Raw genomic sequence first — 18,722 nt, forward strand, 5'->3', positions numbered from 1 at the left:
ATTAAGCGCCTAGGACCGTGCAGCGCCCTCGCTGCAGCGTCACACCCGGCTCCTTGCCTGTTGCATTCCTTGAGTCCTGGGAACGCGAGGGCATCTCCCCGGCCCCAGCCTCTTTCTCCCACGCAACTGCGGGTGGTGACCTTATTCAAAATGGCGCAGGCAGCCTCGGACGCGAGTGCGGCGGCGCGGACTCCTCGTGCCCTCTGACCTGCTGGCAGTGGGCGGAGGGGGGGAGCCGGGCGCCGCCATATTGGTTGTTGTCCGGTGAGGGGAGCGGCGGCGGGTGTGGAGTTAGGCAGCGGCGCTAGCAGCAGCATGACTCGGAGGCGGAGCAGACCAAGCGGTGGCGCGGGCCGGCGCGAGCGGGCGCGGGTCCCGGGGCCGCAGAAGCCCCAGGCGCCCGAGCCCCCGCCGCCGCCAAGCCTAGAAGCGGGAGCGGGTGCAGGGGCCCCGGAGGCACTGGCGCCGGCCGAGCCCGACCGCGACGGCCCCAGGGAGGAGGACGACTCCAAGCTGGCGCCTGGCTCGCAGGTAGGAGCTAGCGAGGCGACTCCGGGTGCTCCGCGCGCTTTCACATCCCCGGAGCGGGGTCGGGGGTGGACCATCTCCCCCGAGGCGGGAGTGGAAGGTGGACCCTTCCCTCCCAAGCCCTGGCACTGCCCGTCCTCCTGAGAGCAGGCTAAAGCTGCCCGCTCCCTCCCCGCCGCCTCCGGGCTGGAGCAGTGGCTAAATGTTCTGGTCCTCTAGCCACACCGGGGCCACAGCTCAGTTTTCTGCCCTTCACCTCCCTTCTGGATCCATCTGCTCCCCGTTCCCCACCCAGTGCTTGAAGGGGTATCTCAGGGCGATGGGGCATGGAAGGTTGCATGCAACCTCTTCCCTCTCCCCGTTGGGAGCAGCTCCACCCCTTCCCTTGCACTGCCTGCAGCCACTGCCCCCTCAACAGCTGTGCTCCCAGCTTCTGTCCCCTGGGACCTCCCTCCACTCCCTGCCCAGCACAGCAGTTGGAGCAGACAGTCAGACTTCCCAGAAGACTGTTTGGTGGGGCTCCTGCACTGAAGTGGATCCCCAGTTCTTTCTCCCCTGATCTGCAAGGCAACCCACTTCCAACCCTCAGATCCCTGGACTTGGTGAATCCTGCTTGAGAGAGAGAGTGCAGGAGGTAGGATTCCCCAGAGCTTCCAGCTTGCCACCTGGAAGAAGGTCACTTTTTCTTTTGAGCAAAGGAGATAATGGGAGGTACCCTGGCAGTGTTCACTGAGAGACTGGGATGGCCCACAGTTGCTCAGGGAGGGTTGTGGCACCCCCTCCCCGGGTGGGTGGCTGGCCCTCAGCTTGCTCTGACAAAAGAGTTTTGAGTTGGTCTTTTGGTGAGCCTGCCGAGGAAGGCAGGCTCCTGCAGGAGACTTGGAGGGTCGGATGCAGCGCCCGGATGAGGATGAGGCGTGGCGGAAGATGCGTTTGGCTCTGCAGACACTGCATCGGGCAGCAGGGGACTCTGGGAGGCTGGTGCAGCCAGAAGGCATGGCTCTTGACAGCCTTCTAGTAGAATCTCTGGAATTGTGCATGTGAGTGGGGAATGCCGTTTGGGGGTACCGTTCCCAGAAAGCTTTCCCTGACCTCCCCCGTTGCTTCAGGTGCCCCCTGTGCGCCCCCAGCCCTCTGTGCTTCCCTCTGGTAGGACACCCTGTTCTGCAATGATGCGTTCTGTTGATGTCTGTTCCCCCCACTGGCCTGCAAAGTCCACAGGGGCCCAGACTGTGTCATCTATCTCTAGTCCTCCACGCCTAGCCCAGGGCCTTGCTGACACAGGGCAGGAAACAGCTAGGTGAATGAGCAAGAGAATGAATCAGTCAGGAAGCTGTGCTTATTGTAACCCAGTTTTGATGCTAGTCTCCTTTGTGTCTCAGATTACAGTAAGGTTTTTAATTAATGAAAATGTCACCACTGTTTGAGTGTCAGAATCCTTACCTTTACCCCCATCCCCACCCCCTACCCTGGGCTGAGACTAGTTCCAAAGGATATTCCCACTCCCCAGGTTGGACCCCACACCTACTGGGTCTGAGGTCCAACCCAGAAACTCTTCCCTCACTACCCTTCTCTCTCTCAGCTCTGGGTCCTCCCGAGAGTGCAGTTATCCAGAAAAGGGGAGAGAGGAAAGGGAGCGCCAGGGAGCTCTTGTCTTTTCTCTTTCCCATTCAGACTCTTTAGTAGTTTAGCATCCCTGCCACTTCTGGTTCCACGGAGCCAGCTGACAGTAATATTTGTACAGGAGTGCCCGAAAGCTTGGGTGACGGCTCAGCCATTCAGTTTTTATTTAGGACACAACTTTCCCAAGAGCTATAAGCTTCATTAATTTGTCTGAATCTAGGTTCCTGCCATGTTCTTACCTACTTCCCTGCTTGACCTGACAATTCATCCATTTAGTCATGCCAGGCACTTACATACCTTCTGCGCTTCCCACCACCCCTGTATTTCTCAGCGTTTAGAACAGTTGCAGTGAAGTAATTGGTGTAATTACTTGTCTAGTTTTGCTACATAAACTCTGAGCCTGCAGGAACCATGTCAGTCACCACTGGACCTCTATGCCTGCTGGTTAACAAATGTTAATGAATGAGCTGAAGGATATAAATATTATCATCCCATTTTACAGGTGAAAAAACAAACTCAGGCAAAATATTTGCCCAGATTAACTCCCACTATAGCTCTCAGGCAAAACAAAAAAAAACACTTTTGTGTACTTTGGGGGATTTAAGAAGGCACTTTTTTAGTATAGCCACAAAGAGGTGAAACAAATTGTGTCCCGATCATGCCCAGCTTTCTTGCTGAGGGGTCCTGGATACCAGCAGGGCTTGTGTGCCCTGGTGAAAAGCACCTGCTGAAAGGCTTGGGGTCAGTCATTGCTCTGCTCACAGGCATTCCTTTGGTGACAATCCGCTGGCTCTCTCTGCCACTCGTAACCCTGTCTCACAGACACAGGGTGGGAAAGTAAGGTGAAACTCTGTGTCATGTACCCAGTGTAAAGCAATCGGTAGCAAACAAGACCACGTCCAGGCCACAGACATGTTCTAATATCCTGTCTCACACACGGTTTTGTTTCTGTTTTAATTTGAGCCAGTATTTTTTTTTCATTAGGAAAACTTTCATTTTATTTCTTGATAGAAGTTAAGACTTCACCAGCGAAAGTCTATTACTAGCATCAGACATGCTAAACCGAGCTTTACCAAAGCGTTGAGCCAGTATTTTTAAATCTTCTGGGTTTGTGCCTTCTCTTAAAACTCTGAGAATTGACACTGGGCCCACATTCCACATGGCAATAGTCTGCAGTCGCTGAGTAACAGCTGCCCCTTTAGATAGCATGGGCTCCCTAGGTCACTCGGCTTCTGTCCAGTCCCCTTCACTCTTTTGCATAACCTGTACACATTTACAAGCAAGATCCTGAGCTTAGTTGGGATTTTCAAAGTCCTCATTTCCAATTTTTTTCAGGCCACTAAACCACATTGATCTGTTCAGGAGGAACCCAAATCCCTGCTTACTCACAAGAAGACTAAAACAGTTAATGCCTTATTAGCAAAGAAAAACAACTTAAAAGCAGTGGAGGGAGACAGTGGGGAATACTGTTTAGTGTTACAGACTTAAACTCCCATCTCAGCCTCCTATTTTGTGACCCCAGACAAATTTCTCCCCTTCTCTGAGCCTCTTCAACAACTTCACAAGAAAATGTGAGGCAGACCACATAGCACTTAGTACACAGAGGCTCCTCAGCCATGAGTGGGAGTTGGAGGCGGTATATGGCAAGAGCTATGTCCAGATGGTCACCCAAAGCCTGAATATCCTCACCTGCCCTCTCGGCTGGCTATCATTAGATAGCTCTTGGGCTGCTCAGCTTTGTAATCCAGGTGCACACTCAGTAAAGTCCCCTGGAGACTTGCTAGAATATAAATCAGCAGTTGGTGGGGGGTGAGCTCATCCTTCCCTTCCCCACCTCTTGTTCTTTCCCCCTCTGATCGCTCTACAGCATCCCCTAGGATGTTGCCCCATCTAGTTTGATGGGACTCTAGAGACCCAGTTTTCCCATTGCTCAAAGTAAACCTGCCTCCTCAAGGAATTGGAGTAGATTATCAGTCAGTATCTTCATTAAACCATTTTATTCTTAATTCATTCAGCAGCAAAAGTGACCTCTGTGCCAAGGCCTTTAGGAGGGATACAAGGATGAGTGAGAATGACTACCCCGAGAATGACTACCTGTCTAGCCTGCACCACTTTTCATTGCAAGTGGGAGGAAATGATACTGAAGGCTCCCTGCCACCTCGGATTCTTTTTTGCAAGCCAGTAGAGACTTACTATGTAGAAAAGCCAAAAGGCCTTTAAAGAGAAAGACTTATACGCTCAGATGTTTAAAATTCTAATTTCCTTAAGATATCCTAGAGCTGTAAGCTTTATCCTGGTGGGACTGGATTAAGTCCCTAATGCCTTTGTTTACAGTACCTAGGATTTTTGAGAGCTGGGACTATGTTTTTCCCGTAAGTGTTTATCGTTCATGGTCCTTAGGTGCTCAATAAATGTCTGTTAGACTAAATTATAATGAAAGAAATGCTAGACTTTTATCACTTTGTTTTTACCTGCCCCCACTGCTTAGCCAAGCTGGCAGTCTTTCATTCATTTAGGCTCCAGGTGTAGCACATGTGCTATCCTTAGTCTTCCTCTTGCCTGGCATTCATCTGTTCTGCCAACACTTACCAACACCTGTGTCTATGCCAGGCTCTGCTAACTGGGAAGGCAGAAGTGGCTCAGACAGGGTCCCTACCCATTAGGAGTTCATAGACTAGAGATGATCTGTATAAGTAATTGCAATAATGCTAGATGAGGTACAGCATCAGCTTCCTCTGAGGTAAGGCTCAAATCCTAGTAAATTATCTTAGGAAGTATTTCAGCCTCATGTATAAAATGACAGTGAAGCCAGGCTTACAGGGTTAAGGTCCGGGTTAAACAAGGCTTAGAAAGCACTTTGCACGAGTGGTAGCTGTGATTATTATAAATGTGTGGTGTCGAGAAAGCACAAGATAGGTAACCTAAAGAAGGGTGAATCAGAGAAGTCTTCTCAGAGCTGATGCTTTAAGGATGGGTAGAAGTTCCAGAGGACAAGGTGAGAGAAAGGAACCGCCCACCTCATTTGGAGAGATTTGCAGAGTTCTTAAAAACCATACCAGGAGGTTCAGGCTTTACCCCATAGCAATGAGGAATCAATGAAAGGTGTGAACCAGGAAGGTGAAGGCAGTGTGTGTCAGTAAGTTCCCTCTGGTAGCATGTGAGGAAGTAATTCTCAGGGGAAGAGGCCTCTGTGATTGCTTAGTACCACCTCTCCCTCACTCCAGCCTAACTAATCCCCCATGCTTTGCTGGGGTCTAGAGCCCAGGAATCTATTGTTGTTGAATTGCCCCAGCTGGTCCTGGGATGTGGCTGGTTTTAGGAACTGCTGAAATGAGGGTGCCATGGGGATACTGAGGGGGAGGGGCAGGGTTGGCTATGCTACTCTTCAAAGAATCGGCTTCCCAGGGGAGAACTTTTCCATTAGCAGGAATAAAAACAACCTTAGTTTAAAAATAAGTAAAACTATCCCCAGTTCTCCAGTTGCTGCCTTAATGAATGGTATCCTTCAGCTGCTGACTTTGCTTTGTGCATCAGAACACTCCCTCATACCTACATGCTGCAACCCGTGCTGAATGACTGCAATACAGAAAGTCATGGGACACAGGCTCTCCCCTTGAGAAGCTCACAGAACTGTGGAGAAGACAGATGTATCAACAACTAGAATACATGGGATAAACACTATTTTAGACATGTGTAAAAGTGTCTGGGATCTCAGAGCGAAGCATAGTTCATTCTGCCTGTGGACTCAGGAGGGTGTGATACCTAAATTCAGTCTAAAAAGAAGAGACGGAAGAGGCAGGAACAGCTTGAGTGAAGGTGTGAATGGTTATCAGGTTTGGGAAAAGGAATGTCAAGTGGAACTTCATGGCAGAAGTGGAAAAAGAGGACTGACTGTGCTTTCTAAGTGGTTTTTCTGTAAATCTACAGCTATGCTAATTAAAAAAGAAAATACAAGAAAAGAAAAGAGGACTGAAGAGAGTCATTCTTATGTCCTAACAAAGGCCCCGGGTCTGCACCCTTCAGTTCTCAGCAGTTCTGTGCCCATGCTCCCACCCTCATCCTTCAAACTCTCGGCAGCTCCCAGCCAAGTAGCTCTGTGTTAGGTAGCCTGTGGATAAATGTGCTGCAGTCCTGTGGGCTAGCTCCCCTTTTATCCCCACCCAAGTCTGTCTCTTAGCTCTCCAGCTCCCTTTGTGATTTCCCCCTCCAGTCTGAAATGAAGAGCTCCATTGATCGACTTTGAAAAGATGTGTAGGGAAACTAAGGCAGGAAGAAGGGGCCTAAGGGACTGCAATGAAGGTTCTTATTTAAGAAGTTGTAGCCAGGACATATGGACTTGGGGGTTGAAAGAGGCCTTGAAGGTTACCTGTCTAGTCCTCTGTCCTGTGCTTCAAGTAATAACTTTGGATTGGGCAAGTCTCACTTAGTAAGTTTCCCTGTCGTTTCTTCCAGGGCAGAAGAGGAAAGAGACTAACGGGTATTGAGCACCTTCTGTGTGCCAGGCCCAGGCCAGGTACTTGACATAATTTATTTCCTTTTGTCCTCACAACTCGGTGAAGTATGGTTTTATTCCCATTTCATAGATGAAGAAATAGGCTCAAAGAAATTGAGTGATATTCCAAGATCATATTAAAAATGGCAGAACTGGGATTTGAACTCAGAACTGGCCCCAAAGTGCATATTTTTTCACCAATGAGAAACTGCTGGGGTTAGAATGCCAATGTGGGAGTTGTGTCTGAGGCTCCAGGTAAATAAGCAGCGGCTTAGGCCTTCCTGTGACTGATTGCACCCAGGAAGTGGGTTCAACAGATTAGCTAGCCTTGGGTGGGAGTTGGGGTGGGGGTCCTGGGGTTCAAAGAGTCTCCCTGCCGTGTCCTAGATACAGCTTGTGCAACCCAGGAGTCTGCTCTGGAGAGTCAGAGGATTCTCCACACACTGGCTTTATGGCGTGAAATACTGACATACCTCTTAGAAGGACCTGAGCTGACAGCAGGAGTGGAACTTTGGGTAAAGGCTTCAGGTCACTGAGGTGGGGTTGTGCCAGCTTCCTAAGAATTAACTGCAGCTCTGATTGCCAGCTTTAAAATGGTCTGAGATTCTTAGCACCGAGGCCCTCTCTTCAGTAGCTCTGAGTGACAAAGCCTTGCTTTGAGTGTGGTATGTCAGGAAATGGACTGGTTTGGCTATGTTTTAAATTCTCTCCTTTGTATACAGCAGCTGAGACATGAGGCAGATGAGCTTTAACCATTCATTCATTTAGTCACTGAATGTCTGCTGTGTGCCAGGCCCAAGCCAAGCCTAGGTCCTGGTGATGTGTAAACAGCCAAAGATCCACACCCTGCCCCCAAGGAGCTCACATTCTGCTGGAGATTTGGGAGCAGACAGAGACTCCATCTGTGGCACAATGTGATGTGTGCTGTAGTGAAAGAATTATTTCAGTTCTACTTGGCCTGGTCCAGCAGAAGCTTCATTGATCTTTGACCTGGGTCATAGGGAATAAATAGGACTTTGCCAAGGAGCAGAGCTTGAGGTGCCAAGGTTTGAAAGGGCAAAGTGTGTCTGAGGAACAGCATGAATGGAACCTGAGGTGAACGTGGAGAATGGAGAGGTCAGCAGGAGCTGAGTCATCAATACCCAGGGGCAGAGGGTGCCGTGTTGGTGAGCTCATTACAGACCACTCGCTAGCAGTGCTCAGCCGGGGCCTGGCCCTTATGTGGATGGTTGGAGGAGACTTTGTCCCTCTTGCAGTCACAGAGGAGGCTGGGGACCGATGAGGGACCGAGGTAGGAAAAAGGAGCTAAAGGAAGGAGATCCGCAAACTATATAAGGTATGGGAGAAGGCCCATTGCAAGGTGAAGTTAAATGGAGAAGTCTGGTGTCCATGATTGGTGAGTTGGTTTTGATTTGTTTATTCCCTGCTTGATTCTCCAAATGAATATGAGGCAGCCTGGGAGTTTGGGAGCATTGGCAGATCCATGCATGAAACAGCCTGGTTTCTGCATGTGCTTGTAAGGCAAGAGCTATTGACTGCCATTCCCAGCAGGTCAGGGCTCCGAGAACGTTTATCAAGTGAGGGAACGAATGGGTGAATGACGGAATGAGTGGTGATGACCATGAGGTGGTGAGGAGTTTTTCTAGGCTGGGATTAACCGCTTTCCCTGCTTTGGGAAGGGAACTTTAGCAGCTCTTGCTGTCTACAAACTGCCTTGGTGACAGGGAGGCTCTTGGAATTAGGTGCGTTGAGAGTAGATGCTCTAATGGGCTACAGAATAGAATGTGGAACCTGTTGCAGCTCGTTAGATACAGCATGTGTCTTGGGGAAATCCAGTACAGACATGCAAACTCTTGGGACTAAAAGGAATCCATGGCAAATGAGAGCAGATTTGGTGCTGAAAATTAGACCCAGCTTCAGAGCAGTCCTTGACAGCTTCCTATGTGGTGACCTGGGCTATTCCCCGGCAACTCCCATATTGTAGACAGAAAGGCTGAGATGAAAATTTGAGTCCTGCCACCAGAGAGCTCTCCAGTTATGCCATGAACTGTGTCATTGTCAGTAATCACTGTTGGTTACTGAGCACTCACACTGTTAGGTGCATTATTTACATCAGTGGTTCTCAAAGTGTTCAGTCTCGGAACCCTTTTATATTCCTAGAAATTACTGAAGACCCCAAAGAGCTTTTGTTCATATTTAAGGGTTTTGTTTTGGCTGTGGTTATATCTATCAACATTTAGCGAATTAGGTGTTAAAACAGAATTTTTTTGAATATTTAATAACTGAGTCATTTAAGAATAACAATCTTGAGCCTATCACATGCTAACATAAATAATACATTTTTTAATGAAAAATAGCTATTTTCCAAAAAAAAAAAAAAAAAAATCATAAGAGAATGGTCTTGTTTTTATTTTTGCAAATTTCTTTATGTCTGGTTTACTAGAATAAAGCCGGAGTCTCATTTATGCTTCTACAGTCAATATGTTGTTTTGGTTGAAATGTAAGAAAAAATCCAGCCTCACATAGATTACAGTTGGAAAAGGGAAGAATATTTTGATGTCCTTTCCAGATGAGTGTACATATTCTATTCTGCTTTGCAGCATGGAATCTGAAACCATATCAAAGAATTTTTTGTACTTCTTTCTGTTAAAATCCATTGGTCTGTCTCATACTTTTGACTTTTGACCAGGGCATGATTTTGTGCCATCATGCTTTGGTCATTTGGAAAATACTTGCTGAGTTATTTATTTTACAATACCAAAAGATAGTATCTGTTATAGTATTTCACTGCCAATTTCATCAGAACAGCCTTTAAATATTGGGATATTTAAGTGATATCATGATGGTTTATACAAGTTTTCCAAAATTCTGATTTTCACTTGAAAACATGAATTTTATCATTGGCCACAAAGACTGTCAGTTGTTTTTCTTGAAGTGACAGTCTCATTTAGTTCATTTTTGAGAAAATGTCCATCAGTTACCTAAGTCTGAATAAACATAGTTTGTCATTCTTTCAATAAAAATGGTGTTCCATTTAAAAAAAAAAAAATAATGGCTAATTCAGCTCACAACTCAATCACCCAAGTGCTTTTCTGCAATTCAGCCATCCTCCTTCAGTAGGCAGCAGAAGTGCTTCACACACACTTGCCATTTTTGTCACACAGAGTATATAAAAAGTATACTCTGGGGTCAAAATTTAATAAAATCAATAATTTTTACTTTATCAGGGACATTCATAAGTGAAACTGGTCTCTTTCTGCCCACCAACCTTGAGTTAAGTGAAGTGCGTGCAGTGAAGAATACGACAACCAGTAGTTGGCTGCCACTGCCTTTGCCTGTGCTGTCACCAGAATTTTTACCTGCCTTTTTTTTTGTACCAGTAGAGTGTGTGTGTGTAACACAGTGAAAAAGGTAAATAACATATTATTATTACAAAAATAGTTTTGACCTCAGTGGCCCATGGAGAGTACTTTGAGACCTACTGTTGTATATCATTTATTTATCCATGATCTTCATAACAGCCCTACTTCAGAGATGTCATTTCCCTCACCATTTAAAAAGTAATTTCTCCAGTATCACACCATGACTAAGTCTCCAACAGCACTTCTGTGTCATTGAATTTTAAAAAACCACCTCTTTAGGCCCAAACAAACCTGGCTTGTGGCCAAGCTGCCTTTTTTAAAAATAAGTAACATCCCTTCCTCCTGGAAGTGCATCTTGGCACCAAGACTTATGGGCTTAGTGAGCAGAGCATGATCTGGGATTTCAGCCCCCAACCAGCCCCTTGGCTAGACATCTTTGTGCAACATGCAAACTGCACAACTGTTCACACCAGCCCTGGTCCCAGAGTCCAAATTTAAACCCAAGTCAGCCCAATTTTTCCCCATTCTACATTGCATCTCACTATTCCTCTGCTCCGAATATACTTAAAGGCTCCTTCTGTTATTTGAATGAGAATAGATGGTTCTGAGGTTGTCTTCATCTCTGATTGTAAGATCCTGGTGTGAGGCTACACCAACTGAGGCGCAGGAAGACCACGCATGCTCTGTTCTTGGGTTCATCTCCTCACCTGTGCAGTCAGTAACGCTTATAAAGCAGCACTGTATCACTTGAACTAGCATGAGCCCAGTGTGCTGAAGGCAATGGTTGAATAAGCCCTCAAGGAAACTTGCAGGGAGACAGACATGAAAGTAAAATAGTGCAATAGTGTTTCAGGAGTATGCCAAGATATGCTGGCTCCAAAGAACTCTGACTACTTCTCAGCTTTTCTTCAACCAGAAGCCAGACTTTAGTGACTGAAGCAGATAAAGCAATTGCATGGCCCATCTTCCCCCTTCCTTTGATTTTTTTGGTCTTTTTAACCAGGAAAAACTAGAATGCCCTACCTTAGTCCTTATCAGGGCTGGGCCAGAAAAATCTGGACCTGGGTCAGGTAAGGGAAAAGAGATTTTCATTTTAATGGCTGCAAATGCCAGTACCCTGGCCCCGGGAAAGGCCACAGTCTCTTCCCCCTGACTCCTTGACTGCTCTGGGTATGTGGGTGATATATCACCAGTACCCTCCACAAGTGACCCCCAAATCCAGAGATTTTTGCTCAAAGAGTATCCTGGGAGATTGAAGCAGAATTATCTTATAGCTCTTTTTTGAGCAGATCCAAAATCAAGGAAATCCCCCAAATCTTTCCATCCCCTTCCCCCCATCTTCTGCCTAAGGCTAGACCTGTATCCTGAGAGGCCCTGAAATTTAAATTGAGGTGAGAAGAAACAATCAGTTGTTATCCAGGGCTGCTGGATTTAAGAAACAATGCTATCAGCCTTTGTGATGAAGAAAAATAGTTGGCTGCTTCATTCATTCAACAGACATTTATTGATCATGTTCTTTTGTATGGGGAGTACTGTGCCAGGTGTTAGGAATACAGCTTGAGAACAGCTAGTTGAAAGCCTAGGTTGACTGGCTCTGTGAGATTTAAGGGCTCATGGTTGCCAGGAATTTGGAAAATGGAAGGAGATGGCAGTCATAGGGAATTCTGAGCTGAGAGTTTTTCTCTACTAAAGCAAAAATTTGAAGGACGTTGGTATTGTGAGCTTGGGATTCTCACCACTCTCAGGCAATTAAAGCAGAAATGATAATGTCAGAGGGAAAAGTCCCAGACCCCACAGGGCATTGCAGCCTGCTAAGACTTCAGCTTTGGGTTTGGCACCCAGAGAAAGTCTCCCGTATGCCAAATTACAAGCAGGCAGTGGATAAGCCAGCCTCCAGTGTGGACTTCTTATTAAGAACAGAAGAGCCAAGGGGCCCATATAATAGCTCAAGTGCCTACTCTTTGGGTCCCTTGAACTAAGTGCTTTGCATCTGTAATGTCACCTGATCCTCTGGGCAACCTTAGACAATGGAGATGGTATCATCCCTGCTTCCTTCAGGGTTTAGTTAGCTTCCCAGGCCCCATGTTTCTTCCTTTAACTAGGGAGACACTTCCATTGATGGCTTATCTCATTTATTCTGTGTACCAGTTTGGCTCCAGGGCGAGTCACATTGTTTCCATGAACTAGGGGCATCTCATTGTAATCCCTGGAGAATGCAGTCTTCCATTCCACTCTTTCACCCTTGAGATTGGAGCCATTGAGGCAGAAGTCCAGTATGGGGAGATGGCCTTTCCCTGTGGAAAGCATGATTTTCAAGCAGTGACTCACCCAACCATCTGCCAGCTGTATGGCTACGGAGACACCTAACAAAACTGATTTAGCCCCTACATGCCCAGCTGACCCTGTGCCCTGTGCCAGGCCTTCTGCTGCATTGTGGGTTCCAGACAGGAGTCAGACCTGTGCCTGCCTTCTAGGAGCACAGCCCTTGTAGAAGAGATAGAAAATGCAGGCAAATAAATTAAGTGCAGGGCACAAATGCTGTCACCAAGGCACAATGGGCTGTGGGGATATGGGAGAGGAGGAGAGAGATGAATTATGAGAGGGCCTCTCTGGGAAAGTTCATTGGAGGCTGGCTCTAAGCTTGTCCTTTAAGCCCTGCCAGCTACTTACTGATAAACGTGGGAAGGAGGAGGTTCTAAGCCCAGGCTCCTTTTTAGCAAAGGCCTGAGGTAGGAAAGTACAGAGAGTATTTGGGACCCTTAAGGAAGGGCTCCATGGGGTGGTGGCCTTAGGTTCATGGCAGGTGAGGAATACAGTGACCATTTTTTCTCTATTTTCAACCCTAGTCCTGATTTTAATCGGTTCCCATTGCCCCCATCGTGTGAATAATTTGTACCATTCATGGAACAGTCTATTAGGTGCCTGGCACTGGGCTAGGTACTTTATCACCTTTAATTCTCCCAGCCAACCCCATCGGTTAGGACCTAACCCCATTTTACAGATGAGGGAACAGGTTAAGTAGATCTTGCCTGGCGTGGTGCAGCAGGTAAGTGATGGAGGCCTAGTTTAAGACCAAAGCCTGCACTGTCTCCACAGCACCAGGCACTTCCATCCACACTTTGGCACTGAGGACAGTCACACTGATCACTCCTTTGACTGATAAGAACTCTGGATCCACTTTTAAAGTAAACAGAAAGAAACTGGTTGAATGCTGCTGTATATATCACACATTTGAATTCTTGATTGTAAAAGCCATATGTATTCTGCTTTATAGGCCATACAAAGATTTTCAAGAATAATCTTACTTCTACAAGATTTTCATCTTATGTGATGACTTTACATCATAATACCCAAATGGAAAGGAAACTCTTTTGTAGTAAAAATACATGGCCAGGTGTTTGCCTTAAGAATAAGGTCACCATCATTACAGGGAAAGGGGCTTGAGCACTGGCCTCATTCCCGCACCTGGAGTTTTGATGGCACCTGGTAGCCATAGAAAGTTTCCTTCTCAAAAGGCCTCCCTTACCTTGGCTTCTGTAAACACTATCCTCCTCCTTCAACCTCCCACCCCTTTCCGTGGGGTACTTACTCACCACTGATGGGTTCTAGAGGGCTGCATCCTTTTGCAGTTAGCTAGTAAGCAACTGTCTTGCTCATTAAGTGTCCCCTTCAGCCTGGGCATATCGCACATGACTCCTACAAGTAAACTTTCTCTCTCTCTACTACTCCTTTCAAGTTCCTTGTACTTCCCCAAATGTTTCATTATGCTCTTGGTACCCTGTTTGGCTCATTTTTTTTTTTTTTTATCATCATTTTATTGAGATATATTCACATACCACGCAGTCATACAAAACAAATTGTACTTTCGATTGTTTACAGTACCATTACATAGTTGTACATTCATCACCTAAATCAATCCCTGACACCTTCATTAGCACACACACAAAAATAACAAGAATAATAATTAGAGTGAAAAAGAGCAATTGAAGTAAAAAAGAACACTGGGTACCTTTGTCTGTTTGTTTGCTTCCCCTACTTTTCTACACATCCATCCATAAACTAGACAAAGTGGAGTTTGGTCCTTATGGCATTCCCAATCCCACTGTCACCCCTCATAAGCTACATTTTTATACAACTGTCTTCGAGATTCATGGGTTCTGGGTTGTAGTTTAATAGTTTCAGGTATCCACCACCAGCTACCCCAATTCTTTAGAACCTAAAAAGGGTTGTCTAAAGTGTGCGTAAGAGTGCCCACCAGAGTGATCTCTCGGCTCGTTTTGGAATCTCTCTGCCACTGAAGCTTATTTCATTTCCTTTCACATCCCCCTTTTGGTCAAGAAGATGTTCTCCATCCCACGATGCCGGGTCTACATTCCTCCCCGGGAGTCATATTCCACGTTGCCAGGGAGATTCACTTCCCTGGGTGTCTGATCCCACGTAGGGGGGAGGGCAGTGATTTCACCTTTCAAGTTGGCTTAGCCAGAGAGAGAGGGCCACATCTGAGCAACAAAGAGGCATTCAGGAGGAGACTCTTAGGCACAAATACAGGGAGGCCTAGCCTCTCCTTTGCAGCAACCGTCTTCCCAAGGGTAAAACTTATGGTAGAGGGCTCAACCCATCAAACCACCAGTCCCCTATGTCTGTGGTCATGTTAGCAACCATGGAGGTGGGGTAGGCGAATACCCCTGCATTCTCCACAGGCTCCTCAAGGGGGCACTACATCTTTTTTTTTTTTTCCTTGTTTGTCTTTTTTCTTTTTTTTCTTTTTTTTAACTTTCCCTTCTTTTTTAAATCAACTGTATGAAAAAAAAAGTTAAAAAGAAAACAAACATACAATAAAAGAACATTTCAAAGAGACCATAACAAGGGAGTAAGAAAAAGACAACTAACCTAAGATAACTGCTTTCATTTCTTTTTCAAGAAATTAGGGACCCAGGTCAGTGTAGCTGTAACATTACAGATTTAAGGACACCCTGATGCCAACTCATTGTGAGAAGGTGAATTTTATTCGAGAAAGAAGACAGCATTTGTTTTATTGATAGGATGAGGGCGATACCCTTATGATTGTTTTGATTAGGCCCCTGCAAACACATAAATTACCTAGTAGTGGGTAAGTTTGAAAAGTGTTAACTTTTTCCATGTAACAAGCCACCCCAAAACTTGGTGGCTTGAAACAACATCAGTTTCTATTACTAATGAGTCTGTGGGTTGGCTGGGTCTTTCTGCTTATCTGGGCTAGCCTGGCTGGTCTCAGCTGTGCTCACTCATGTATCTGTGATCAGCTAGCAGATCCTCTGGGAGCTGGTTGTTGTAAGATGGTCTCAGTTGGGAAGACTCCCTTTCTCCCCTTGTCTCTCACCCCTCTCCAGCAGCTAGCCCGGTCAGGCTCTCATGGCAAGGCAGGGGTACAAGTGCAGGCAAGCCCAGCCATGCAGGAAGCAGCTAGAAAGGCAAACACACTTTTCAAGCTTTTTCTTGCTGCATGTTTGCTAACATCCTTTTGGCCAAAGGAAGTGTCATGGTCAAGCGCCAGTGTCAGAGTGGGAGGGGACAACAAGGTTGCAAGGTAGAGGAAAGCCATTGATTGGGGCCATTCAATGCAATCAGTCTACCAGTCAGTACCCCTCAGTGTGAAACAAAACCTACAGACTTATATTTGTCATACAAGGGGGATAAAAAGCCCAAATAAGAGATACTGTGCAATGGGCAGGTACAGGGCAAGGCACTTTACCTGCTTATGTACTGATCCTCAACAGCAACTCTGCAAGAAGGGAAGAAAATGGAGCTCAGAGAAGTTAAACAACCTGCACAAGGACACCCAGCTAACACAAGGTCGAGCGGGGATTAGAGTGTATGTCTCTCTGACCCCAAAGCCCAGGTTCTTTTCACCAGCCCTCACTACTTCACAGAAGCACCAGGATCTGTCTTTCGTGCCCTCCAAATCTCAGTTTTCAGTTGCATTGGGGTTTCTGACTAGCTATACAGACCTCTTCCCTACAAATGCTGCTGTGATCCTAACAGTCACGCAACTCTTCAGGAAACCCATACTTTCTCCCAAACTGCATTGACCAGAAGCCTTCCAGATGAGGATCAGTCTGTGTACTGCACAGGCAGACTGGATAATTGCAGCCCCTCCCAGACATGCCAGAGAGGGAAGGGCCGGCTTCTCTTTGACCTTCAAGATGTGAGGGCATCATGGCACTTGGGCACCTGAGCTTGGCCTTTGGAGTCAGACTGACTGGGGTTCAAATCCTAGCTCAACCAGTCACTAGCTCTCTAACCTTGGGCAACTTATTTAACTTCTTGAAACCTATTCCTTAAACTAAAAGAAAGCACCTAATTTGCAGAGCTGTTCCAAGGACTAACATTATCTATATAAAGTGCCTAACACACACAGTGCCTGACCCCTAACAAGTGCATAATGATTAATATTGTTCATTTTATTTCTAAGTAGAGCCTTCCCCTCCTGGGAATCCCTGTTTCTGTCTGTTGGGCAGGTGCCCCTCACCTCCAGCCAGTCTGTGCAGACTTGCTGCCTCCTGTGTCACCGGGAACGCAAAGGCTGGGAAGAAGGCCCTTCTCAAAATGGACTGGTGTTGCAGGGTGAGAAGCTGCCCCCTGACTTCATGCCAAAGCTCGTCAAGAATCTCCTAGGCGAGATGCCTCTATGGGTCTGCCAGAATTGCCGAAAGAGCATGAAGGAAGATGAAAGGCAGACAGGTCAAGAGCATGCAGTGGCGGTAGGTAACCGCTGAGAAGGGTCCCTGAGTGCAGGAGGGCTGCCTCCCCAAAGAAGTTGACTGTGAAGCTCTTCCTTCCCTTTCCTCTCAGGTGGCTCCACTTGGGCAACCCCAAAGCCCCAGGTGCTGAGAGGCTGCTGGGTTGCATTGACACAGCGTTAGCAGCTGGGGTTCAGGTTTGGGGGAGACGAGAGGCTTCAGGCCACCCACCCTGCCCCTCCGCGCACAGTATGGGGGCCCACCTGTAGATATGGGTACATCGCGGATGTACGTCACCTCCCCAGGTGATTGTGCTGCTTTGAAAGCCAACCTGTCTGACACAGGGACAGTTTAAGGTCTGAAATGTGCCTCAGTTAGAAAGCCTCTGAGATCCCTAGGAGCCATCTAAGCCTGCCATCGCAAGACTCACTGTGGCCAGACTGCCCTCATTCCCATTCCCCTCCAGCCTCTCTCTTTTACCCAGGATCAGTTCAGCTGCAGGACTCCTGACTTAAGACCCCTTTCCTCTACACTTCCTCTCCTTGGCTTGCTCCCACCACTTCCCAGAGGCCCACAGTCCACAGGCAGCCTGGGCCCCTGAAGTCCCTCCCCGATACCCACTCACCTCACTGAACTGGGAGCGCCACCTCTGCCTCCTGTCAGAGGCCTGGCCATCATCTGTCCTCACAGTTGGGATTGTGGTCACTGCACTCTAACCACGGCCCAGGGGCCCAGGGGAGGAGGGTCTCCTTGGTGAGCGTAAGCAGCCAGGGCCAGCGCTGACATTTGCCGTTTCACCACGAGCCTTTTTTTCCCTCCTCCTGCAGATCTCCTTGTCACACACGTCCTGCAAATCACAGTCGTGTGGGGGTGACTCTCATTCCTCTTCATCCTCCTCATCCTCGTCTTCGTCCTCATCTTCCTCCTGCCACGGGAACTCAGGGGACTGGGATCCCAGTTCATTCCTGTCGGCACATAAGCTCTCAGGCCTCTGGAACTCCCCGCACTCCAGTGGGGCCCTGCTAGGCAACCCACTCGGAAGTCCTCCTGCCATACCTGGTGAGTTTCCTGCTCATGAAAGAGCCAGGCCCTTTGGCATCACTGCAGGGTATTAGTAGAGAAGTGGTTTCTGTTGCTGGAAGATGGGTCTGGGGGAAACCTTCAGCAAAGAGCGCCGTGGTTTCCAAAGCACTTTGTTCAAACGAATCAATTTGTTCAAATAAATCAGAAGATCAGTTATGAAAACTCCACGTAAACATGGAGCTGTTCTGATTAAAGTGGGGCAGATAGGGGAGGGAGCTAGACCTTGACTCTCTCTGTGGAGCTCCTTTCCCTGGGACTCAAGTGTGAAAAATAGCACTGATAAAGAAAAGTTTGCCCCTTAAAGCTGCCACTGACTGAGAGCTGTTCCCATTGGACCCAGGAGGGGGCCTGGTGAGCACCATCTGAGTAGAAAGCCTGGGAGGGTCCCTGGGGAACTAGGACTGAGTTCCCCAGCAGCTGGCCCTGCGGCACCACAGGGAACCAGGGTGATTTCATCTCCCAGGCTTCATTTCTCCACCTGCACTTACATCCAGAAGAGACTGGTGGTGCAAGCTGCCGTGATTCTTAGAAGCCCAGCTCCAGAAACCCTCTCTGGACTCTGAGATAACCTTAGAGACCCAGGGAAAGACACTCAGCTTATTGATTTACTCTGTAAATGTGATGTACTGTCATACTTCTAAACGGAGCTAATGAGTTTACAAAGTGGCACTGTCCTAGAACTTATGAGAGTAGAACAGTGTGTAATTCCGGTTCATTTTGGTGCATGAGCCAGAGAGAGCCCTCAAACTCTTTTCCTACTTCTCTGAAATCTGGGACCACACAGGAGTCCGCATACCCTGGCTGCTTCTGTCTACATGACCCAGAAGCAAAGCTTCTGCCTGCTGCTCCACTGGCTTCTGCAGACCCTGCCCTGTGCCTGAGGAGGGCCCTGAATAAGCTGGGCCTGAAGCTCCC

General features: G+C 47.5%; 1 protein-coding gene across 15 annotated transcripts in view; it reads left to right on the plus strand.

Moving 5' to 3' along the window:
* The first annotated feature begins 252 nt into the window (after positions 1 to 252).
* FAM193B (family with sequence similarity 193 member B) overlaps positions 253 to 18,722 on the plus strand; it is a 33,860-nt gene continuing 15,390 nt past the window's right edge. Inside the window, exons 1-5 of one of the 15 annotated variants that reach the window (XM_037823060.1) lie at positions 1,430 to 1,568; positions 6,604 to 6,664; positions 9,871 to 10,054; positions 16,503 to 16,745; positions 17,552 to 17,783. In XM_037823060.1, the coding sequence (XP_037678988.1) occupies positions 16,632 to 16,745; positions 17,552 to 17,783 (346 nt within the window). In that variant the 5' untranslated portion in view covers positions 1,430 to 1,568; positions 6,604 to 6,664; positions 9,871 to 10,054; positions 16,503 to 16,631. Of the gene's footprint in view, positions 532 to 946; positions 1,569 to 6,603; positions 6,665 to 9,870; positions 10,055 to 15,818; positions 15,838 to 16,456; positions 16,746 to 17,551; positions 17,784 to 18,722 lie in introns of those variants that run through there. The other 14 variants (XM_037823052.1, XM_037823054.1, XM_037823055.1 and 11 more) reach the window with 14 other exon arrangements.

Source organism: Choloepus didactylus, assembly GCF_015220235.1.
Source record: "Choloepus didactylus isolate mChoDid1 chromosome 11 unlocalized genomic scaffold, mChoDid1.pri SUPER_11_unloc1, whole genome shotgun sequence".
Lineage (NCBI taxonomy): Eukaryota > Metazoa > Chordata > Mammalia > Pilosa > Megalonychidae > Choloepus > Choloepus didactylus.